Raw genomic sequence first — 26,138 nt, forward strand, 5'->3', positions numbered from 1 at the left:
CCATGTGGTAAGGATCTTGAAACCAACCCCCAGGAGAAGCATGGTTTAAATGTCAACCTATAGAAGTAAATAAGCTCACCTCTGCTGTATCTTAGTACAATTTCTGCATCCAGTTGTCATACCTTAACATGAATATCCAACAACTAGAATGCTGTTTCTTCTGCCATCATATCCATGGTGGAATTCACATACTATTCTGTGAAAACATTGTCAGCAGTCTAATCAGAATCCATGTATATGGCACTTCAGTTACTCCAGCTGACCTGACCAGAAGGAACTATGGGACAGCATGCCAGAATTTACTTAGGAGATCCATTGTTGATTTGATTCTAAATGTTCTTGGTAATCAAACTGTTCAGCTTGCATTGGGAAATTCTTTCATGTTCAAGAAGTGAAAGGTGCAGCTTTGGAGCCAGAATTAAACGAAATGCTCAGAATCATTTATTCTTCTTTCTATCTGGACTCTTTCCCCTAAAATGAAACTATGTAATAAACAGAATCTCAAATGATTTAATATTGATTTATGAAACTCGTTGAATAATTTAAATATTATTATTACTCATTTCTGATTTTCTATTTAAATAATTAGCAATAAATCTTCCCAAATACAGTGTTTCCAATATAAAATTCTGTTTAATCGAGTGACTTCTTATATAAGTGAGGGAGCATTTACAATACATGCTATTGATCGAAAATCCAGACCCTCCAATTTCTGGACACCAAGTTTATTTAAGCTGATGGAAAAATACAGGTTGAAACAATAACATACTTTTTATCAATTCTCAGAAGTGTGCATTTGACTGTCCAGCTTTATAACCTATTACTTTTCTCATTTTCTTATCATCATGTATGATTTTTTGTAAATAAAATGGTATATTGATGCTATGTATGAAAATAACTAATGCCTGCTTGCCCTTATCATGGCTTGAGGTGGTATTGTGTTTGAATTGAATTTTTTATGGTAAATTTAAAAGGATTTGGGAAGGGAAATATAATCAGCCTAAATTTTTTAACTGCTTTAATAAATGAAAGAAAATGTGGCTGAAATGTGTTGTTTAATTTATTGGTTTTAAAATTTATAAAAAGTAAGATGAGAAAGCAGATTCACATGTTTCCCAATTTGTATTAGAAGAATTAGCAATCTTTTGATGCTTGTATACCTGAGCTGTTCCTTCCCTTTTCAGTTGAAAAATTTATTAGTGACATCTCAGCTTTTGTGGCGAGTTTCATGTTCCTAGAATATCATCACATTGGTTGCTCTGCTTTGCATTTTAAATATAGTTCACTTTTTGCCATTGTACAGTATGGTACTGGAGGGGGAGAGGCTTGTTTGAAACTTAAGTAATATCATCTGTTTAGTCCTGGGGGGCCCTGAGTGGCCTAGTGGTCTAAAGCGCTCACTGTTACGATTCACTGCCATCTCACCTCTGTTTGCATGAGTTTGAGTCTCAGGCTCTGCCAGTGTGGGTGCGTGAGAAAGCTTGCCAGTAGCTTCTCATGGGTTTGTGGTTCTTTCCGGGGTTTAACCTGGTTCTTCCTCCACCATTTATACTGGCCGCCATGTATGTCCTATCTTGTGCTGAATAATGGTGTTAAACCCTATAACAACAATAATAAAAACAACTGTTTAATCCTATGACAGAGTTGAACATTTGTAAAATTTTCTCTTTTTCGTATCATCACATATGATTTTTTAAAATTAAACCATATATTTATTTGTATGCTTTCTATGAAAATAAGCAAACTATGCCTATTTTGCTCTTCCTAGTAAAACATGCCTTGAAGTAGTATTTGGTCTGAAATGGTAAACGTAAAAGTCCTTAACTTGGAAATAAACTCAACTTAAATTTCAAAATACTAAATTGAATAAAAGAAAATGATAGCAGAATATTTTCTGTTAATTTATTTGAAGGAAACAATGCTGGTGTCAGAAGAATTAGGAGACTTTTTATCCTTTGTCCCCTGTGAACCCAGTCTGTTCATTCAGTATTCAGACTTGTGTTTATCAGCAACACCTCCAGAATAATTTTGCCAAATTTTATGTTCCTTTTTTTAAAGTATAGTATTGTTAGCCTTGTTGGGAAAATGTAACTTACAGTTTGAAAATAGCAAACTTTTTACCATTGTGTTCTACTGGTTATGGTGGGAATGGGGTTGGCAATTGTGAGAGACTTTAGCACTAATGAACTTTGTTCGTTGCAACAAATGCATAATAATTATCAGAAGGGCTGTTCAAATTCCTGCAATTAAAATTTTTTCAGCTATATAACTAGAATTAAACTGTACATTGAGAACATATATTTTGACCTTATCATTCCATTCCGTGATTTATGGAGCACCATTGAAAGTAACAAAGGGACAGTGCAAAAATCCACTCCAGGGTTTATGGAGTACCATTGAAAGTGACAGGCATGGTGCAAAAATACGTACTTTACAACTCTAACAATGTAGAGAAAGTTAACATAAATTTACTTATATTTCACCTACTTGAATTGACGTTACTCTTGGTCACTATTCGGAAAAACAGATGCTGTCTGAAGAAGAAAACTGACAAAAATGACTTCTCTGTGCTGGAAAAATGTACTTGACATGGCAGAAAGTACACAGGCTTTGCTTATCTGTGGAATGCAGAAAAATTAAAGCTCACAGTGTAGGCAGTAACGGAAATCAGGGGAATACCTTTTCTTTACATTTTAAACTGTGCAAAAATGCAGAACTTAGGAATGGAACCTTGTGAGAGAGTTATGACCCTTGACAGATAACTTAATATCTGTACCATTTTTTATGAACTTTGTCTGTTGCCATTTATAGGTTTAGACTTTTCTGTTCCATTTTGGAGTTATGCTCCTGGTTGAACATGTGTGTATTCTAACCTTCACATGAAAATTTGGAATGTTATTTGCAGTCAGAATAACTCAAAACCATACAACATATTTTAAAGGAATTTAATGAGAATATTGTCTCTTATACCTAGTTGTGCATTTATGGGTTGGTCTTGTCTATACCATTTTGGACAGAGTTATGGCCCTTGTCAGTCATTTTACATGTGGTGTTGCTTGTAAATGGCATAGATCAAGAACCATTCAAGATCTTTTGATGCAATCTGATATGAACATTATTTCGTAAAAATATGTTTCTTGTATACTTTATTTTAAATCCAGTTGTCTCCTAATTTTGGTGTTCTGACAAAAAATCTGCCTTTTAAAGCCACATGGAGCAAATTGTAGTGTTGTGGCCCTTTGAGGTGCACCCATTACTAGTATATCTAGTTAACTTTGATTTACCAAAGCTTCAGTTTCAGTAAGATCTCATATTTTCTTCCAATGAATTTTAACGTTTTTACTTTTTAACTTTTATCATTTAATACTTCATGCTTGGAAGGCTTTATCTTCCTACAGATATTATTTATGTTTTTCTTTTAATCAGCACTATTTATACAGTATTGAACTCTGTGCCATTAAACCCAGCAATTACTACCACTATGAATGACATTTTCCAAGTCAAAAGGTCAGGGAGAAGTGTTATCCACCAAGTTTCCCCATGTTTGCATCCTTTTAACTGACTTTAACTCTTGATATGTTGACCGCCACCATTTTTTATCTTGCTATATTTGTTCATATGATGTTTACCAGATACATACCCATAACCTGATATATGTTTCCTACAAAGTGTTATGTCTTTTTTGTTTATTAGGATACATGGAATTTGAATGGATATTAGATTTTTTGACTGTTGGTTATGGTTTAACAAGGATGCATTTTTAATTGGAAATATTTCAAGTCCAACTTGTCAGTATCATCACATATTTTAACTTGTGTTCTACCATTTTGTTAAAATAGTTATTTAAACTGGTGTTCTACTATTATGTTGAAATAGTCTTTTTTTCAAAGCATTATTTATGTTCCTTGACAGGTGCTGTGGTTGGTACTAAGATTTTTCTTGCTGGGAACCGAGCTGTCGGTCATAATATTTGGTCTGGCATTTGGTAGGTAAAGAATCCATGCCTCAGCTTCAGGAGAAGTAATCTTATAATGTGCTACACTAGTCTTCATGTAATGAATTACTTTTGTTTCTCCTTCATGGTCCTGTAGTGTAGACCTTGTGCTCTATTTGTCCTGATCCATTATGAGCCATTTTTAAGTAATCTGCTCAGTACACATACTCCACATAATTATTACACGCACATGTGCGTGCACACACACACACACACACACACACACACACACACAGAGTGCCCTTTTTATAGTTTTTGGTGGATTACCCTGAAACTTAGTAAATATTATGGTCATCACATGAAGATGGACATATCAACAAATCACCTTGTTTCCACAATTTATTTTTTAGAGTTACTGTCCTTTGTGTTGTAGCTTAATGCATGACACAGTTTTGTTAGTGAAAATGTTCTTGATGGATTGTCATTCAACTTTTTGTGCTTTCTTCTGAACGAACATTTACATACCTAGCTTTGTCAGCTTTAATATGATAGGAGACAGATCTTTATGACTTGCGTACAGTTTTCCAGAGCTCACTTATCTTTTGGATACATCTGCTCCAAAATAGGATTTTTCATTAACATAATTTTACTTTTTCAAATCAGTAGTTTACTGACTGGTATGCCAGATTTCTTATATGTTCCTTAATGCCGTAGTAGGGTTTTTAGTCCATCAGTGTCATTGTCTGCTTGTGTAGACAGAGGTATCCAAATAAATATCATTACTTCTTAATTTCTTTTTTTTTCATCCTTATTTATTCAGTTTATCTTGACCCTGATATAGATATATGGTTTTGTAGCATATGACATGCATGGCTGAATTGATTGATAAAAAAAATGAAATTTGCATTCTACTTTTAAATTGTCTGTATTTTATTCTGTTTCAGTATTCTGCCCTTTCTACATTTAATTTTGAAATACCAGATGCCATCTAATTTTATCCAACATGTACATTTGTATTTAACACAATTTTCAGGCTCAAAATCACTCACTGTTACTTCCATTAACTCTTTCCCAGGTCTAATAATCCAATTTACTTCATAACTTTAAAAATTATTATCATCATCAGTATCATATTTAACACACATTAGTAAAACTTACGTGATGGAAGGTTCAAACAATGCCATAATACTTATTCCAGGACACAATGAGGCGATCAAATTTAGTTTAACAACTATTCATGTCATGCTTAAAGAACTCAGATGTGTAAACAGTTGCCTATCAAAAAAAAACATGTTGTGACAAGAACGGTTAAATAAAAATTGTATACTTTGCTGAGGACATTTTCATATGTGGGAGTTTCAACTAATCTGAAGGAGTTCTCACACATCACTGGTCTCCAGGGGCACGAATTTGTAAAAATTTTGCATGATTCACACAATCACACACCCAGGCAGCATCTCTTTTTAAGTACTTTATATATCAATTATGATTTTTGCATGAAGTTTTTCTGTTGCTTTGACAATACTTCCTGTTTATCATGCAGGGAATAGCTACATTATTTTTTGATTGGTGGTTATTGTTTAACCTGGACCAGAACAAGCAATAACCACCAATGAGAATTCAATGTAACATATTTCACAGTGTAACAGTGGTAGTGTAACTTTCAAATCGACAAAAAGTAGACAAGATAAAATTCAACATAAAAAATTTGCATAAAGGTGGGTATTAAATGATAATTAAGGTACTTCATTATACACGTGGAACACATGCAGAATGTATTCTACATGCTGAAAGTGCTGCTGGATTAAGGTAATTAGTGGTGGTGGGTGGGGCAGGCAGACTCTGAACCATGTCACTTTCATTGACAGGTATTGACATTTGTTCTGTTATTGTGCTACATAAATGATGTTTTTATAACCCTTCATTTTGTTCAAGTGACCTAGATTTTATATTCTTATGTTTTTCTAGGCCACCTGGAAAGTCAGACAAGTATCAGACGAGTTTTGCTTATGACCTCTACTATAGCCCTGCTCTACTCATGTATACAGGTCTGTACAGCTACACTGTGAACAATCTATTTACCAATGACAAACATTTTTTTCACTTGCCTGTTCATAATGGAAACCACTTATGATTAGCACTACATTTCTTTGTACCAAACATTTTGGCTCTGAAGATTTTCTACAGCCATTGATACAAAGAAGCAACTAGGGGGAACATTTCTTATACACCAGTGACATCTATATCAGTTTCAAAACAGTTACATTTGTTCATGATTTTTATTTTGCTATAAAACAGTATAGCATAATTCAAATCCAAATTTGTATATCCTTTTGAATGAATAATGCAAAAGTTATGGTCATGGGGTCCTTGATATGTAAGCTGAAAGTGGGGTCTCCCTTCTGATAAAATGGAGCCTGCTGCATAGCTGCCAACCCTCACAAATTTGGCGTGAATTTCACGACTTTTTCAGCGATTCATGGATTCATGCCGCAATCCAAAAATTCATGAATATTCTAATTCTCAGTTATTTTAAATCTTTAATAAAATAACTGATTTCCTGTTAAGCACTAGTCGTGATGTTGGCAGTTGCCGAAACAGTCCGGTACTGGTGGTCGCAATATTAGTAGAACTACAGCTGATTAGTACAGTTGACCCGGTAGCAAGCATTTTAGCCTGTTGTAATCAATATGTTTAAGAGTAGTTTTACAAATGCTTTTGAGAGAAACTGGGGCCTAAGCAGAATTTTGCTCCACACATGCGTCACCAACACTGATTTGAGTTACCATTCAGCATCGCATGTAAGATCTTGAAAATGTCTTCACCACTAAGGAAAAAGAAATGCTCAAAAAGTGAAGTTTAATTTGGAATATATAAAAAATTGGCCATGTATTCTGCCATTAAACATTGATATACATCATGCTTTTTGCACACAATGTGCCACAAATTTTAGTATTGGGCATGGTGGCAGAGACTATGTGAGAAAGCACATCGGTTGCAGAAAACACATAGAAGTTGGGAAAATGAAGAATTCGCAGATTTCAGCTCTGGAATATTTTAAGCCATCAGCAGAAGACCTGCAAGCTACCAACACTGAAGCATTATTTGTGAGTTTTCTTGTTGAACACAATCTACCTTTATCAGCTGGAGACCATGCTAAACATGCTCCGACAAATGTTCCCGGACTAAAAAATCGCTTCCAAATTTTCCTGTGGAAGAATCAAAAGTGCTGCAGCTCCTGTGCCTTCCTCACAGCAACAGTGACAGTGAAAAAGTATTTTCTCTAGTGAGGAAAACTAAGACAGATTTTAGGGCCTCCTTAGCTGCAGAAAATTTGTCAGCAATTTTAGTCACCAAGATCAACCAGCAGGCAAGAAGTCTGAACTGTTTAGAAAACAAATTTATGATCAAGCAGTTGAGTTCAAGTCTGCCACAGTATCATGTCTTGATAAATAACCACAAGAACAAATGAAGTTTATGAATACTATAATAAATAGAAATGCAGATATATTTCTGTATATATGTAGTGTTTTAGTTTCATATTGCGATCTTGATATAGTGTAGTATTGATGGTCAGAGTGGATGGAGTTATTGTCATAGTATTTTTCACTAATTCATGTCCAAATACTTTTTGTCCCTATTTTCACTAATTGCAAGCTGGGAAGGTTGGCAGCTATGCTGCTGTATAAATTAGTTTGATACTAGATGGTAACCTCAGAAAAAGATAACTGTTTCACACATGGCTGACAGATATTCTTCATGTGCATAGCTGCCAACCCTCACGATTTTGGCGTGAATTTCATGACTTTCTATGGCGATTCACAGATTCATGCCACATGCCCAAAAAATCATGAATTCCCTAAATCTCATTTATTTTAAATTTTCACGTTAAGTGCTAGTCATGAAATCAGCCGTTGCCAAAATGGTCCAGTACTGCTAGTCGCGATAGAAGTAGAACTATTGCCGATTGGTACAGTTGGTCAGGTAGCAAGCATTTTAGCATATTTTAATCTATGTGTATAAAAGTATTTGATGCTTGATGCTTTTTATTAGTTTTACAAATTCATCTGAAAAACCAGTCCCTAACATGAACTTTTCTCCGCACATGCACCACCAACACTGACTTGAATTACCATTCATAATCGCATATTGAAAATGTCTTCACCACCAAGGAAAAAGAAATGTATTGCACAAAAAGTGAAGTTTAGTTTGGAATATACCAAGCATCAAATACCGATATACATCACGCTTTTTGCACACAGTGTGCCACACATTTTAGCATTGGTCATGGTGGTAGGGATGCAGTGAGGAAGCACATTGGTAGCAAAAAGCACGTAGAGGTTGGGAAACTCTACATAAGGGCAGTTTTGTCAAGTGTTGGAGTTTTTGAGATTGAAAGATTAGCATATATTGTAATTTGTTTGAGTTCAGTTTTCTGCACATGCACCGATGCCACTAATCGTTCACCGTTCAACATTTCATCTTCTGGATTAATACTATTTTGTAATTAAGCTACACTGCAGCTAAAATATTTTCACCTCCAAGGAAAAAGATTTGTATTCCTCAAAAAGTGAAGTATGGATTGGAGTACACCAAAATTTGGCCTAGCATTCAGCCATCAAGTATCAGTATACATTATGCTTTTCACAGAGTAGTGTGCCACGAATTGTACAAATGGGAATGTGCACAGGGGCTGGTATTCTTGCTTACAGTTTAGCTGTCATACATGTGCGATGAAGTAATATTATTATATAGTACATGTCTGACAGATAAATTGTAAGCAATAATACGAGCCTCTATGGGTATGTGGCAGAATGATGTGAAAAAGCACACTGCTATAGCACCCCCACCAGATTTCAGTTTTGGAGCACTTTAAGTCACCTACTTAAGATCTGCATGCTGCCAATGCTGAAGCATTGTTTGTGAACTTTCTTGCTGAACATAACCTGTCTTTCTCAGTTGGAGATTAGCAAAAATGACAGTGAAAGATTATTTCTCCTTTCAAATACATTCCCCAATCACATTAACGTTAGGGATATAAGCCTGCTACCTCTCGAATCCAGCCCTACTAAAAGACGAAAATTCGTCTTTCGGTCTATCTCTCATAGACCAAAGGGCAATAACTCTTGCCCCCTACCTCCCTTGCCACCGCCAAGTGTCACTAGTTTTTAAGCTTCGCTTGTACTGATAACACGTACATTATACCTCCAAACAATCCAAGCCATCTTAGCATTAAATTGGACCATCCGAAGTTGAATTTGGATTTATTGCGTTGGACAATCATTCTTCTACAGGTTGTATACATTATTTTAACAATTTTTTTCAAAATTGAGTGACTTTGTCACCTTACGGATTTCGTTTACTGAAGACCATGTTAGACACGCTATCGCGGAACTCGTGTTGTTAATTTAGAGTTAATGCGACACGCTTACTCCATTAGTAACGGTTGTGGTATTAGCGAATTAATAACATGCTGAATTGCTAATTTGTGCTTTGTTTTCTTTTCTTGTGTCATTGCAGTAGAAATGTCAACCAAATGCATGAAATGCAAAAAGTTCAAAGCAAAAGAAGACAACCATGACTCTTGTATTGTATGTACTAAGTGTGTACATTATCTATACCATGCATCGTGTGTAATACTTGGACAGAGCAAACATGGGCTGATGTAGTCCAGAAGACAGCAAAAAGGGAGGGATAGACAGAATAAGTCGAAGAAAGATAGCATTGATGTCCTCAGTATACATCTGAAGACAGCCTCCATTGCGAGCCTTGTGGGGGATGTTGGGGTCCCCCCTCCACCTAAAGTTCATCGTTTGCAACCGTCAGCCACAGTAACATCAGCGGCAATGGAGGGAAATAATCTTGACAGGGTACAACAGTCCAACTTTGAACAGATGCGTCATTTGGTCCAGGAAATGATGATGCAGCTATTGACATCAGGCCAGATATTACCCTTATTTCCCTCGCTCGCTAACACAGCTTTGTCTGACTCTTTGGGGGAATGTTCCCCCAATTTTAGGCTGCCCAGTGGGCGTAAGTCCCCCCCACATGTCCGAGCATGGCCTTCGGGCCTGTAAGTCAGGATGCATGGGGTTTTTACCGGATCCATCGAATCCATTTCTTTATACAACCTCTACGTCACCGGCCGTCCAACTGTCCCAACATGGGGACCCTATTGGTAAAATGATCCGACCAAACATGACTTACGGGGATTTTAGTGATAAACCCGTCCGTCAAGCTGTACTGCCGGCAACATACCAATACTATGGCGGAGATTTTAGTGAGAAATCTGTCCGTCCAGCCAGGCCATTGGAGCAACCGATACCGGTGATAGCAGGACCGTCGCCAACATTCAGACCGACCACAAGCCAGACAAACCAGCCGGCAGGGCCAGCCATCCATATGTTCATGGCTTATCCACAAGGGAGAGTTAGTGATAGTGTTAAGGATGACGGAATCACGTCATCTATGCCACCTGGTATGCTCTATCCAGAAATGCAAGCTATTACAGAACACGACTCAGCACACAGTGAGGGTGACGAAACTCCTGTAAATCAGCCGTACACAGATCCAACCATGGAACGGACTGAGTTTGGCTTCAAGGCGGAAGTGGAAGAAATTTATAGGGTGTTGGCAATTTCAGAATGCCCTCCACCTCCTACCGCCACTCAAGACTACAAAGTTAAGGCGTCTGTAGGTCTTGACGGGGAGGAAGAGACGCCATCCTTCCGGCTCCTTCCCCAGTCGGCAAAAATTAAGGAGATCAGAGATCATCTATCAGGACGAATAGGTGATCCGGGGAATGCTAAGGCGTTCTTTTCAGAAAGCCAAATACCAGCAACGTTCTCAGGTCGCTGGTACAAAACTCATTCAGACGCCTTCAGTACGGATCTTCCGGCCCTGGACAAAATTATGGCAGCAGTTCACATGTCCACTCCACTGTTTTACAAAGTGGACAAAAATGTGTTCCATGCCACGTCAAAGCTAGTCCGGAACGTAGTTGCTGCGTCTTCAATGTTAGACTTGGCTTCATTAGCCATTTTCCGACTCGCAGAAAAATCCGACAAGGACCACGCTTGGGAAGCGATGGCCCGGATTGCTAGAGTTATTAACAGGGCAGCTCACCATTCCATGGCTAATGCGTTGACTGCTTCTGCCAACTTAGACCTGATACGACGTGACGCATGTCTGCGGTCCATGTCGCTCAAGCCCCATCATTCTCTGGCTTTACGGATGACTCTGTTTGGGTCACCTTTACTCTTTGGAGGAAAAATTGAAGAAGTTCGGAAGCAGGCAGCTCAGGAACTGCCCCTCCAACTCGCCGCCCAGCCCTCGCAGGCGTTTAGAAAAAATCAGCCCCTGCCACAGCGGAGGTATGATTGGCAGACCAGGGACAAGGGATCCTTAAAATCAAATGTGCAGTATAGATCCCAACCCAATGCCAGGAGACAACAGTCTAATCAAGCTAGGAGACAACCATACAGAGGCGGTAAGAAACAAAGTTTCTCCATCTTCAAGCCTCCTAACTCTAAAAATGGACATACCCTCTCCACCACCCGCGGACAGCCTACCTGTGGGCGGTTGCCTCCTGCAATTTCAGGACCACTGGACCAGCTTTTTTCCTCAGAACGATTGGGTGATCCAGGTCATTTCGGAGGGACTTCGGATTTCATTTATCGAACCCCCTCCCCTGTCCTCCTCTCCCCTCTTCACGGACGTACCATCCGATCGGGAGAAGGATACCTTTCTACAACAGGAGATACGGTCGCTCATAGAAAAACGGGCGGTGGAGATTGTGAAAAACCCGCAATCGGCGGGGTTTTATTCCAGGCTGTTTCTTATCCAGAAGGCAAACGGCAAGTTGAGGCCAATCATTGACCTGAGTCGCCTCAACCAGTACATTTTACCACCGAAATTCAAGATGGAAACGTCAAGATCAATCCGTCTTTCCATCCGGCAGGACGAGTATGCCATCAGTCTAGATATGACCGACACATATTTTCACGTCCCTACCTGCCCCGCGTCACGGAAATTTCTCCGATTCGCTTACCGCGACGCAGTTTATCAGTTCCAGGTCCTACCCTTTGGCCTCAACATCAGCCCTTGGGCTCTTACCAAGGTTATGGATTGTGTCGTCACCCTGTTCCGCTCGACTTCATCTACAGGGACGGCAGTGTACTTGGACGACATCCTCCAGAAACATATGGTAAGTTCTATTCTGCTCAAAGGCAGAAACAATCTTTTAGTACTTTTAGATCATCTAGGCTTTCTCGTGAACTGGAAAATGTCCGATCTCCATCCATCTCAGCGTTTTGTCCATCTGGGTATGGAGTTTCTCACCGATCTGAATCTGGTACGGCTTCCTCGCGCTCGCATAATCCGGATTGTCGAACTCGTCGAGTCCATTTCCAACAGGACGTGGATTTCAGCGAGAGAATTCTTGCAACTCCTTGGATTATTCAATGCGGCGGCGGTCTTGATCCCACTTGGCCGTCTTTTTATGCGTCCCTTACAAATGACGTTACTAGTACAGTGGCGCCCCTTTTCAAGTCCCCTCAATCAAACAATAATGATCATGCCCAAGATGCGATCATTCCTGAGTTAGTGGCACAACCCAGGTTGGCTGTCCACGGGGATTCCTCTGGAGATGCCCCAAGCGGAGATAATGGTATGTACCGACGCCAGTACCTACGGTTGGGGTGCCCATCTGTTGCCAGACTTTGCTACAGTCAGCGGCACATGGGAGCCCGAGGAGAGGTCTCTCCACATCAACCTTTTAGAAATGAGGGCTGTCATCAATGCCTTTCATTTCTGGAAGGATCGACTCTCAGGAAAAACTGTCCTCATTATGTCAGACAACTCTATGGTGGTGACTTACCTCCTCAAACAAGGGGGCACCAAATCACCAGACCTGTGCATTCTGATCTGGCAGTTTCTACGTTGGTGTGACAACCTCCACATCAACGTACAAATCAGACACATCCCCGGCAGACCCAATGTCTTGGCCGACACTCTATCCAGGAAAGGTCAAGTCATTCACACGGAATGGTTACTCCATCAATCAGTCTTTCTTCGGATTTGCACACTTTGGGAGCATCTGATGATCAATCTTTTTGTGACAAGGTGGAATTGCAAGTTGCCCACCTTTGTCTCTCCGGTTCCAGACCCAGAGGCTTGGGCTGTGGATGCTCTGTCAATCAGCTGGGAGGGGTTGTGGGCATTTGCCTACCCTCCCACAGTTTTGGTACCAAAAATAATCAAGAGGTTAAGGGGTCAGAACTGTCAGATGATTCTGATTGCCCCTCTCAGATGGAACAAGTCCTGGGTTACAAATCTACTCGATCTAGCGATAGATCTACCCAGGAAGATTCCAACCAGCCCAAATCTTCTCAAACAACCGCGGCCACGGGTGTTCCACCCCTGCCCGGATCGTCTTCTTCTTCACGCGTGGCTCTTGTCCAGGCAGCAGTGCAAGACAAACAGTTTAAACCTATGATTGTGGAGAGAATCACAAGAGCAAGAAGGCCCTCCACTCTGAAGGCTTACGAGGGAAAGTGGCATGTTTTCAGGGACTGGTGCCATATCAATAACATCGTCCCTTTAAGTGTCTCAATCCCTCAACTGGCTGACTTTTTTCTCTGGCTTTTCGAGGAGAAACAGTTGGCCCCAATTACTATCAAAGGCTACCGCTCCATGATATCAGACACATTCCGCCATCATGGTAGATGTGATATTGGGCATAACAAAGATCTGTCAGATCTTTTAGCCAATTTTGATTTCAATTGACCAAAATCCCTCACCCTGTTTCCAAAATGGAATCTGTCCTGGGTTTTAACATGGCTCAATTCAGACAAATTTGAACCTTTAGCCCATATTTCGTTAAAGCTACTATCATACAAAACATGTTTCTTGATAGTCTTAGCTTCAGCATGCAGGGTGAGCAAGTTACATGCCCTTTCCAGTGACCCGAACTTTCTTCAGTTCAGATCAGATGGTTTGGTGGTCCTCCTGATGCAACCAGGCTTTGTAGCCAAAAATAGATTACCATCCATGGGCAATCAAAGAATCATCATTTGCTCGCTCTCTTCCATAGATAAGTCAAGAGCAGCAGCCATGCAAGATCCTGTTTGTGCACTCAAGCACTATTTAAAACGCACAGAGGCGTGTCGGGACACACGTAAGCGCCTCTTTCTTCCGGTCAAAGCTGGTAAACGGGATATCACCCCTCAAGCCCTTGCTTCATGGCTGAAGTGGGTTATACGCTCAGCATACTCTGAGGTCTCACAAGATAGAGTCGCCTCATGAAGATTACAGCTCATGAGATTAGAGCAATCTCGGCGAGCCTGGCATTCGAACACAATGTTTCGATCCGAGATATAATAGAAGCTGTTGGCTGGCATGCAGAGTCAACCTTCTCCAGTTTTTATCTCAGAGATTTGGCTTCACAGAGGCAAACCTTGAATCTAGTAGGTCCGGTGTTGGCAGCCCAGATGACCACCAGACCCATTTAAAACAATCAGCACAGCCTATCAGCTTCGCTGGATTCACCAGTGAAATTTCGTAGGTAAGAATATTTCAATAACTATCTTCTTAACCATATATAGGGGTCACATATCACATGACCCTAGGCTGTGTTGCTGATGAAATTAGGAGAACGGGTTATCGTTCAAATGGGGAATCCAGCCATCATTCCCTAGAAGGTACCCAGGGTGGAGGTAGGATGCTCAGCATTCCCTCCTCCTATTACTTATTCTCCTAACGTTAATGTGATCGGGGAACGTATTTGAAGGAGAAAGCAAATTTTTAGTAAATTGTGTTTCTCCGAGCATACTTACCCGATCACATTACTTAAAAACCCTCCCAACCACCCCGCTATGCGAGCATCCTCGTATAATATATATCGCTCAGCTTAAAAAACTAGTGACACCTGGCAGTGGCAAGGGGAGGTAAGGGGCAAGAGTTATTGCCCTTTGGTCTATGAGAGATAGACCGAAAAGACGGATTTTTGTCTTTTAGTAGGGCTGGATTCGAGAGGTAGCAGGCTTATATCCCTAACGTTAATGTGATCGGGTAAGTATTCTCGAAGAAACACAATTTACTAAAAATTTGCTTTCCTTTAGTGAGGAAAATTAAGACAGACTTTAAGTGCCTCCTTAGGTGTTGAAAATTTGCAGCAATTTTAGTCACCAAGAGTAACCAGCAGGCAAGAAGCCTAAACCATTTTAAAACAAATTTACCATAGCCTGATTAAGGAAGTTCAAGACTGCCACAGCATCATAACAAGACAAATAGTGTGAAGTTTGTGTATATAAATATATATATATATATATATATATATATATATATATATATATATATATATATATATATATATATATATATATATATATCGGTAAATTTGGCTGCAAATATAGTTGTACATGTAATCAGTAATGTTTTAGTTTATTTTGCAGTACTAACCATCGAAGTGGATGGAGTTAGTGTCATGATGTAATTGTTCCCTAATTGCATTCAGAATGCACTAATTTTTATCGCACTTTTCACTAATTGCGAGTCTGGAGGGTTGGCAGCTCTGCATGTGCAAATCTTCTAATCTTTCATTTGAAAGATGAATATTGGATAAATTCATTTGTATTTTTAGTATCATTTTAAGAACTACCATAAAGGTATAGCATGTGTAGGCTTTAGATTAAACAAGCACCAAGGAAGCCAATCCCATACACATACACACTCAGATACATGTACACAAATGTTTCATTTCTGTAAAGAAAAATGTATTGCTAAAATATAAGAGCTGGGGTGGATCCAAGTTACACCAGATTGACCAATTGTTTTTAATTTACATGGATAACAAAACCAGCCATGCAGTTTCTATTAATCTGGATGAATTCCCTCCCTTTTGTCTTAGACTGAAGGTCTCACAGTACTACTTCAGTTCCCATAGTAAACCTATGCAAACACCATGGTATTAAAAATTAAGTAACTTTAAATTTAGTGCTCATGATCAAACCTATATTTATCAGTATAGATGAAACCTGGATGACAGCTTCTGTCTAGAGGAAAGGATTTGAACCGCAGCATTTTCTGGACCTGCATGTGTTTGAAACTTGTGCTTTCAATTCTGCACCAAAGAGTCAGGTGTTAATTTCAGTAATGAGTGTTCCAAACTCATGACTGTAAAAGGACTGAAATTTCATCAAGAAAAGAGTGTCTCTACTTTTTTTAAGTTACAACTAGGATAAGCTCTCAAAAGATTCTTTTTCCTGCAAAATAACTTTCATTATCAACCAATCCACCACCCAAACCCAAATTTACTCCATTTTATGTTCATCTATTTCCAGCCTGGTTCTCATTTTTCCATACAAATAGTACCTTGTGTCCTGAAGGAGTTTTATAATGATACCCTTTTGCTAAGGTCCAAAGCCATGGAGCTAAGAAAAGAATATTAGCTTTTTCAGATATGAATGTTGCTGTTTCCTCTGCTTTGAAAAAACTTACTTGACATTTACTGTGAAAATACTCCATAACTCACAGAGTTTTTAGATAGTTTTGAAAATTCTTTTATTTTTTCAGGGAATACTGGAGTTTTTGCACCCAGATAAGAAATTCTTCATACAGAGTCAAAATTTCAACATTTTTGGCCATGGAGGAATGATTTTCTGGACAGCAAGCTCAGCATTCTTCTTTGTAGTAAGTTTACCAATTGCAACACATACTTATTTATAAATTTTAGGCTGGTGTGCCAGTCTCACCAAATGTGTAGGCTTTTGTACCAGTCTGACTAAACATGTAAGCTGGTGTGCCAGTCTCACTCATTGTGTAGGCTGGTGAATCATTCCCACCAGATGTTATAGGCTGATGTGTTAGTCTTCATCTTACCAGAAGTATAAATTGTTATGTCAGTCTTACCAAATGTATAGACTGTGGTCTTAGTCTCAGTAGATGTGCAGGCAGGTGTTTCATTATTACCATATATACAGGCTGATGTGTCAGTCTCACCAGATATATAGACTGCAGTATCATTTGCATCAGATACATAGACTGCTGTGTCAGTCACACTGTATAGACTGTTGTGTCAGTCACACCAGATGTATAGGTTCATGTGTCAGTCACACCAGATCTATAGGTTTATGTGTCAGTCACACTGGATGTATAGGCAGGCTGATGTGTCAGTCAGACCAAATTTATATAGGCTGAAGTGTCAGTCACACCAGATGTATATGCTGATTTGTCACTCACACCAGTTGTATGAAGACGAATTTGTCAGTCACACCAGATGTATAGGCTGCTGTGTCAGTCACTCCAGATAAATAGGTTGATTTGTAAGTCACACCAGATGTATTTAGACTTAATGTGTCAGTCATAAGAGATGTATAGGCTGCTATGTCAGTCACTCCAGATAAATAGGTTGGTATGTGAGTCTCACCAGATACATAGACTTATGTGTCAGTCACATAAGATATATGGTATAACGGTACCAATTGCGCAAGTCCAGGTGGGCGGAGCTTAAGGTGTATGGAACATTGTATTCAGAATTAAAGAACAACACTAGCTGTGATTGGTGCATTATGTAAGAGTTGTACTTTCTGTTTGGCTTTAAAAAATGTTGAGCCTCTTGGCAACATGTGAGTTTGTGTTAATTTCTATCTAGATCATATTTTGTATTTTTTATGATTTTTTTAAAATATGGTACACATGGCTGAAAATGTGCTTGTTGTGACTAGATAACTCTTACCCCTGTCTAGTTCCAGTAGAGTTATCTCTCTTAAATGCAATGGAGTACCTGGTTATGTCATTGTCAAATTGACAATCTAGCATTGTTCTATATGACAGTGTGTGACATGCATGCCCAAGTAGGACAGAAAGTATATTTATTTCACAAAACATTAGGATTGAGGTATATGGAAAAACAATTGGTACCGTGATACCATATAGGTTGATGTGCCAGTCACACCACTTACATAGGCTGATGTGTCAGTGACACAGATATTGTGAATTCATGCACCTTTGATACTAAAAACGGAGAATTGATTCAAAATTATCTTTACCTTATAAAAGTTGCTTTCAATAGCGATGATACACCAATTACATACTCTTCATCTGGTAATGATCAGCATCTCAGTCCAGGCATTTTATTTTACTGTTTATGTTGAGTAGCTCAATCAGGGATGTTTAGGGCAGTCAAATTAACATCAGATGTATAGCTTAAAAAGATCTGATCATTAGACTGTAATTGTGAAATCACTTGTTTCTTCTGTACATAGCTTAATAAACTCCTGGAGTGATTCGATTTAAGACAGTGTGATTGCAGCTCCAGTCTCCAACAGAATAATCAGATTGAAAATGATTATACAGTTTTAGTCATTACAACAACAGCACCGAGAGGGGGAAAAAGCTCAAGTCAGTGAAAAGTAGAAATCACACTGGTAATTAGCGATATGATGTATGTAAAGTAGCTTTGTAGGATTGCTGTTTCATAATTCTGTTGCAATTTCAGTAAATGGGTCATGGAGAAAAATTAAAATCTCTCAGGAATATTCACTTTTCATGATGTATTGATATGAGTAATTTATTATCTCCAGTCATTGCAAAATTGATGAATTTAAACGTTCATTCAGCTATTATTTTATGGATGTGTGGTGATAGGGTGACATTTCCTGACACCTGTTGATTTCAAACAGTTTAAATTGTACCTAGAGGTGTCCTTTCAGTTTGCCTTTCTTAGAATTCCTAGTTTATGGGACATTACATGAAAGTAAACTCAGACAATGATTACAACCGAACAAAAGAGAGTGAAATTAGACAATAACAATTTGAATCTAGAGTTGAATGAAATTTATCTATAAAATGGTTACCCATGGCAAAATCCTTGGTGTGATTATTGTCAACAATTTGCACTGGAATAAACATATTCAGGTTATATTAATAAGTCTTGAGTTGTTAAACAAAATAAGGTCACATATATGAACCAGACAGGGATTACTATATATATATTACAAAAGCTATGTAAAACCATACCTACACTACTGTTATTTGTGGAGACACCTCTGGCAAGAATATTTTCAGATTATTCTGCTTGTAAAAAAAGAGCTTTGAGGCTAATCTTAGATTCTGCTGAAAACATCCCAAATGCAATGAATGATATTAAAATTTTGACAGTCAGTGAACAAAATTTGCTTGAGAAAGACTAAACTTATGCAATGAGTTGCCCCATATAACTCAAGAACTATTTCATGTTAGAAAACAAGTCATCACTCCCAGGTTAAGATCATTTTTATCTAACCATCTTTCCATTTCAAAATCAAGTAAAGATTCTTTGAGAAAAGTTTTCATTAATCAGTCTACTAATTTGGAACAGAATCCCAAATGAATTAGAGAAAGTGCAAATATAAATGTATTTAATTGTAATATAATTCAGTGGATGAAAAGTAAAGTATGTTTGATTTGTTTATTATATCAGTGTATAAATTAAACTTATTATTAATGGGGCTTTTGGTGCTTTATTTTTATTTTTTCTGTGTGTGAACATGTCTATTGGTGGAGGGTATCTTGACAAAGAATTAAGTGTTTTATGTACATTTCATTTATTGGGTACAGATATGTAGTATGTAATGTAAATATGCATATAATAGAGGCATATCACAGAGGGCAACATTGTGCCTGTTTATATTAATATCCAATTTCTGCTCATTACAGGTATACACGTGTATCTTCATATTACCTTGGACAAGATTAAAACAGAAACTTAATCTACCTTGTGAGTATATTTATAAACTTCTGCCAAGGTTCTAAATAAATGTCACATTCATTAATGCTTTGATTGACAACCCTAATGTTACCTTCTGCTCTTAAAGAAATGAAGAAGTACACCTATCCTTTGATTACTTGCAAGTGACTGGGTCCATAAGCATCAACTGCAGCATTGGCTTGTGCATGAGATATCAAGGGAGATTACAAAATTTGGGTAACTGTTTAAGAGGAAAGGGGAGTGAAGTGCATTGAACATTCAACATTATCATCTCATTTGACCTTCACAAATATGCAGCTTAAGATTTTAATAATTGTGGATATTGAATCTGAAGAATTAAAGTAATTAGTCGGTGACTTATAAACTGACATGCAATACTTGCAGATGTATATCATATAAGTTGGAGTTATTATATGCTGATTTTTTCCCCCATTAACTTTACATTGTCAGAATCATGCAGCATTACCTGATACTGAACCCACGCGCCAATACACATATATCATTCATGTGCATAAAGAAACTACTTTCTGTTGTAAACAAACAATGGATGCAGACGCCAGTACTTTTGATTTGTAAACAAATCATGTACACTCGTGTAAGAGGTGCTTTTCGTTGTGGTTGTTTAAATTTGTTTCTGAATGAACTAAAACAGATGTTTTTCGTGGACTGCCACATACCAGCTGCTTTGGTGCATTCCGCGTTGATACAATGTTTCGGATTTAGGCTAGCTACAGTATACAACAGATGCAAGATAAGGTCCTTATAAATAACATACAAGTGACAAATCATATACTGTCTTCTTTAGCTGGTGATAAGAATGTCAAAAAAAATATACTTAGGTTTACATCCTGAATTTCCTCAAAATTGCTTTCTTAGTTCTGCCAATCCAAATTACATGAGCCATGTCATAGGTTCTCAATCTTAATTACACATTTCGAAATTGTACTGTAATTTCGATGATAAGTGCAATTACATCCTCCTTACTGCACTCAAAATAAAATAAGCATTAAATTCCACAATGTCTTTTTGATAATTGCAATTGAAAGACTGCATATTTTTCCCACATTATGATTTCAAACATTCAATAACAGAAACAGAAACACATTTGCAGATGTCAACATGCTTCTCCCTAGCTTCTTCAATCCCATGTATTTCGTGTGGAATTGTCACATACAAATCCATTCCAGATCAAATGGAAAAGTTGTTGCAATGCACATTCATTCACAGTATGCCTCCAAATTTCAATTTTAACTAGACACACTATTTTCTTTCGAAATTTATGTCGAGCACATGACTAAGTTCAAATTTTTCTGGGCGGAGTTGTGTGCGCAGTAATAATGTTGTTTTGTAATGATGAATATACACTTGTGTATTTAGTTTGGAATACGGCATACATTCATTTATGTTGTTTCTTGTAGTGTATTTTGTTTATATAATTAAGCCCTAGTTAGAATTAAAAAATGAGCATATAATAAAAAGGTTACTGCATTTGTATGGGAAAATATGAACTCATTTTGTCGGATGGATATACTGCACTCCCAAGGTCGTGCAGTATTCCATCCAAAAAACTCGTTCATATTTTCCCATACAAATGCAGTAATCTATAATTATTTCCCTTTCAAGGACATAGCATGTGTATCCATTGCATACAAACACCAGTGAACTGTAACTTCATGTCCAGATTTGTGCTACAAAATCACCAGTCAATCCCATCAATATGTTTGTACTGGTTGACTTTTCAAGATAGCAGTTTTAATATCTCTTTGATAGCACATGGCAATGACTTTGTAACCCAGTATTGTTTGTTCTGATAAAACTGTCTGCACAAATGGCTCTAAAATACTACAGCTGGATAAAAGGGAGAAAAAAATGACCAGGAAAAGTATGTGTGTGTGTGTGTGTGTGTCTGTGATTTGGATTTTTAATGTAGTCTTGACAATTTTTCATTCACATTGCTACCATGTCTGCAGTGTGGCAGTAGTAATGTCCAGCACTGGGGCATCATGCAACAGACATGTAAGATGATGACCCATACAATCACATTATCCTGATACCAGGCTGACCAGTCCTAACACTAACCTCTTAATGCTGAGCTTCGAGCTGGTACCATTTTTAGAAGTTTTTGGTATGACTCGGCAGGAGGTTAGAACCCGAGAACCTCCACATCTGAGGTGGACACTCTTATGACTTAGGCCACTACAGCGGTCTCAGAAAAAAAGGAAGAGAACAAATAATAGTAAATTTTAATAGAATTTGTAAGTCTGTTTCAAATGTATCACTACAAAAATAAGGCAAGAGCAGCAACTTAGGAGTAGTCTGCAATATGTGATTTAAGAAGAAATTAGGCTGAACTTACAAATGTATTTTACTGTGATTTCAGCACCTTTTATGTATTATTATTGGTTTGCACAATTAATCTGTTAATTAGCTTGTGTTATCATGCCAAAGGACCCTTATGTTTCCAACAGTAATCAACAAAGTCCAGTTTTAATGTTGAATATGTTCTCACAGAAGTGCTTACAGGCATTGCCATGACAACAAGGTGACAGTTTCTGTGTTTTAGTAAACTTGGGCATGTCACGTTTATGATGATTACAATAAAACCAAATTTCAAAAATAAACTTAAAACAAATTTCACTTGGCAAGACATTTTTAATTAGTCTTTATTTCTTAGTGTTGCAGTAGGCATTTATGAACAGTTTCATTGATTGACATATCTTTTAAGATTGTGTTATATTTTTAGAAATTATTTTCGTTAAAGAAAGTCTTACAGAATATATTTTTAATTAAAATTTGTTAATTTCATGAAGTAATTTCCATATTAACTTGCATTCACCTCCATTTTGAACAGTAAAACAAGTGATATATCAAGCTTTCATGTACCAATTTTTATTGTGGTTTTCAAATGTTATGCATACAGAAGCCTATTTTTTCATATATTTTGTAAGAGACAGAATGGGAACCACGCTTGCCTCCATATTTTAGGTATGTTAGTTATCAAAGCTCGCTAAAATGAGGGAACAGTGAGATGAGATTTGAAAAGAAGATGTGTGTTATCCTCCAAGACTGGCTTTTGGGCCTGTAGTTTATTTCTGTTTGATAATGAAAATGATATTAGGAAATTATGTTACTTTTCAAAGTATAATTTGCAAAATGAAAAGAAAATTTCCATTTATAAGTTTTCTTTCCAAGCATAGGTTATAAGTGATAGATTGCATGAGATCAGTAACTGGAAAATTTGTGAGCATGTTGCTATAGTGCAAATCTCTATCCTAGTAATTTTTGTCATTAAGGCCCCACATTCAGATATTGGATTCATTAATTAGTCAACTTTTCCACCCATCTGTCTATCCATTCACACCTGTAATGAGCATTGTTCAGCAACTGCTTGAGATAATTCATTATTTTTTGTGTGCCTTTTACAGGTTTTGTCTTGCCACTGCCATTTTAAATTTCCCTTTTCAGTGAAGTTTCTTGTCTTCACGATAGCATTTTCTTGAAACCAGCTTAGCTCACTAACCATTCAATATATTCTGATGCAGTTTTCTATGAATGACAGTGATGTTCCATTTAGAGATTTTGTCTTATCACTTTTGACAGGGCTATAAGCCTTGTCATTCTGTTTCTTATTTTCCCTGTGCCAGATGCATATAATAAGTATAACGTATTAGCCTTATCAAAATGCAGTTCGGTGTGAACACTGTTAAATGTAGGCATACCTTTTGAGACTAATATATCTTCTAATTTAATTTTTGACAGAATTTTATTAGTCTTGGTGATTTACACTTTGATTAATGTTTGTGGGGCCATTTCAATCTGATTAAAATCTGATCTTCACTTATACATGAAGGTCTGACAGCAGGCAGTTAGGGGTCATGTTCTGGCAACTTATGTTATTACCATAATTGCTAATTTTATCAGCCAGTCAGATGAAGCCTTTTATCATCATATTTGGAGACTGAGCAGTGTAGATGAAGTGCATGTATGTGTACCAATCGATTTGATTCACTTTAAAAAATTTGAAAGCTGTGTTTCCATTGGCTAATTCAAAGGTCACCAGAACATGACCCCTAAGTGGTCGTCATCAGATCTTCGCATAGGACAGCAGATATCCAATTTGAATCAGATTGGGGCCATTTGAGACTGTCATTCTTTGTAGTTCTTATTATTTTTATTACTTGTATTATTTTAGCCAAGAAATCCTTTTACCGGTATGCAGCCATTCTTGCCATACTTAATTTTGTGCAGACAGTTGGAAGTGCAATGCTCTTGGATATAAAAGCAAACAATCTAGATGGCATGTGGTAAGAATCATCAGAGATGTTACATGATACCAAAGAAGAAGGCTTTCTCCATCGAATGCAATACCTGATAGCAGTAACATTGGGAAATAAAATCTAATGCCTCCCAAATCCAGTCCCCCAGAAAGACAAAAAAAATCATCTTTCAATCTGTTCATATGAAGGGAAGTAACTCTTACAGATTACCTCCCCTCCTACCACCAGTTGTCCATCCATATACAAGGTAATTATGTATTGAAGCCTTTGCTAAGGACTACAACATACAGTTTAGTGTGCCTCCATTATGCATTTACCATTTTAACTATTTCAGACTATCAATCCATCTGTTAGCACAAACTTGTTACCAGTACTAATCCTAAGTTACTTTGTGGATTGTCATGAATTTTCAACACACATTCATTCCATGGTCTAATTGGTTGTAAATAAAATTAGTGCTGCCTGGAAATCCAGTATGGTGGCCACAGTTGCCATCTTCAAAGTCTTGTTATTGCAACTCCTTTTGAATGGATGATCATATCATCATGGGGTTTTCACAGAAAGACTTCTTGTAATGTCTTGTTCCTAAATGAAAATGGTGCTGATGTGACATCCAATATAGCATTAAACCCACAAAACCAAAACTTGAACATAGTGGTTCTGCTCTGACATTCAGTATGCCAGAGGGCACCAGGTGGCCAAGTGGACTAAGGCGGTCCCCCTCACAGATCAATGACATCTGACCTCAGTCTGCATGAGTTTAAGTCTTGGCTTGCCCAATGTGGGTATGTGAAAAAGCTTGTCATTAGCTTCCAGTCGACTGATCATTATTCCCAGTATTTTTGTGGGTTCTTCCTCCACCATATATACTGGCCACAATGTATCATGGGGTGAAGAATGGTTTTAAATCCACAAAACAAAACCAATATGCTTACACATACCAATTTTGAAAATCTTCTTATCACTACTCCTTCTGAATGGATGTTCATATCAGAATTAAATTTTAACTGAAGACTTGTGAAGTTGATCTTGAATGAAAATATTGCATATCTTATGTCTAATATTGCACCACAGCAGTCATCTTGAAAATCTATCTATTGCTAGTTGACTTGAACCGAAATACAATTTGACAGAGGGTTTTCACCAAAAGACTTCTTATCATGCCTAGTTGACTTGAACAGAAATTCAAATTGACAGGGTTTTCACCAAAAGACTTCTTATCATGCTTAGTTGACTTGACAGAAAACAATGCTACTCTGACACAGAGAATAGCCAGCACAGTGGCCATCTTGAAAATCTTCTTATTACTGCTTCTTCTGAATGGATGATTAAATTAGCCTAAGGTTTTAACTAAGAGTCTTCTGAATGGATGATTAAATTAGCCTGAGGTTTTAACTAAAAGTCTTCTGAATGGATGATTAAATTAGCCTGAGGTTTTAACTAAAAGTCTTCTGAATGGATGATTAAATTAGCCTGAGGTTTTAACTAAAAGTCTTCTGAATGAATGATTAAATTAGCCTGAGGTTTTAACTAAAAGTCTTCTTATAATGTCTAGTCAGTCCAAAATAAAAATTGTAATGATATGTCCAGTATGACTACAATGTCATCAGTCTTGAAAATCTTATCACTGTTTTTCCAAACTTGCATGCTGCTGTTGACATCAGCCTTTCATAGGAAGATTTCTTATGATATTTAGTTCCTCCCACATGAAAATGGTGCTGATCTGGCCTAGTTCTTGAAAATGTTAGTGTTTCTCATCGTAGATGTAAAGTGATATTGACACTGAGTATTCACCAAATGACTTCTTGTACTATAAAGTTTGATCTAAACAAAAATGCTGCCATTCTGACATTTAGTTTATGGCCACTACCTTGAAAAGCTTGTTATTGCTACTCCTCCTGAAATAAAAGTCATATCGAAATAGTGTTCTACTTAGAGACATCTTATGATATCTAGTTGGTCAGAAATTAAAATGGTACCAATCATCATCCAATATGGATGCCATGGTGGCAGCTGTGAAAGGTGAAAATCGTTATTGTTACTCTTCCTGCATGGATGGTCGCATTGACTTAGATTTTTTTCCAAAAGACTAATAATGTCTGGTTGATCCTGAATGAAAATGCGACCAATCTTACATAATATGGTTGCCACAATGGCTAATTTTAAACTTTAGATATTG

The 26,138-nt window shown here is 37.6% G+C and overlaps 1 protein-coding gene across 2 annotated transcripts in view; it reads left to right on the forward strand.

The window, feature by feature from the left end:
- LOC149789044 (transmembrane protein adipocyte-associated 1 homolog) overlaps positions 1 to 26,138 on the forward strand; it is a 59,792-nt gene that overhangs the window by 21,338 nt on the left and 12,316 nt on the right. For both annotated transcript variants that reach the window (XM_089975227.1, XM_089975228.1), the window contains exons 5-9: positions 3,913 to 3,985; positions 5,903 to 5,982; positions 16,508 to 16,624; positions 19,631 to 19,691; positions 23,875 to 23,986. In XM_089975227.1, coding sequence (XP_089831353.1) covers positions 3,913 to 3,985; positions 5,903 to 5,982; positions 16,508 to 16,624; positions 19,631 to 19,691; positions 23,875 to 23,986 — 443 coding nt within the window. The remainder of the gene's footprint in view (positions 1 to 3,912; positions 3,986 to 5,902; positions 5,983 to 16,507; positions 16,625 to 19,630; positions 19,692 to 23,874; positions 23,987 to 26,138) is intronic.

Source organism: Sinohyriopsis cumingii, chromosome 11, assembly GCF_028554795.1.
Source record: "Sinohyriopsis cumingii isolate HCF-2022 chromosome 11, ASM2855479v2, whole genome shotgun sequence".
Taxonomy (NCBI): domain Eukaryota; kingdom Metazoa; phylum Mollusca; class Bivalvia; order Unionida; family Unionidae; genus Sinohyriopsis; species Sinohyriopsis cumingii.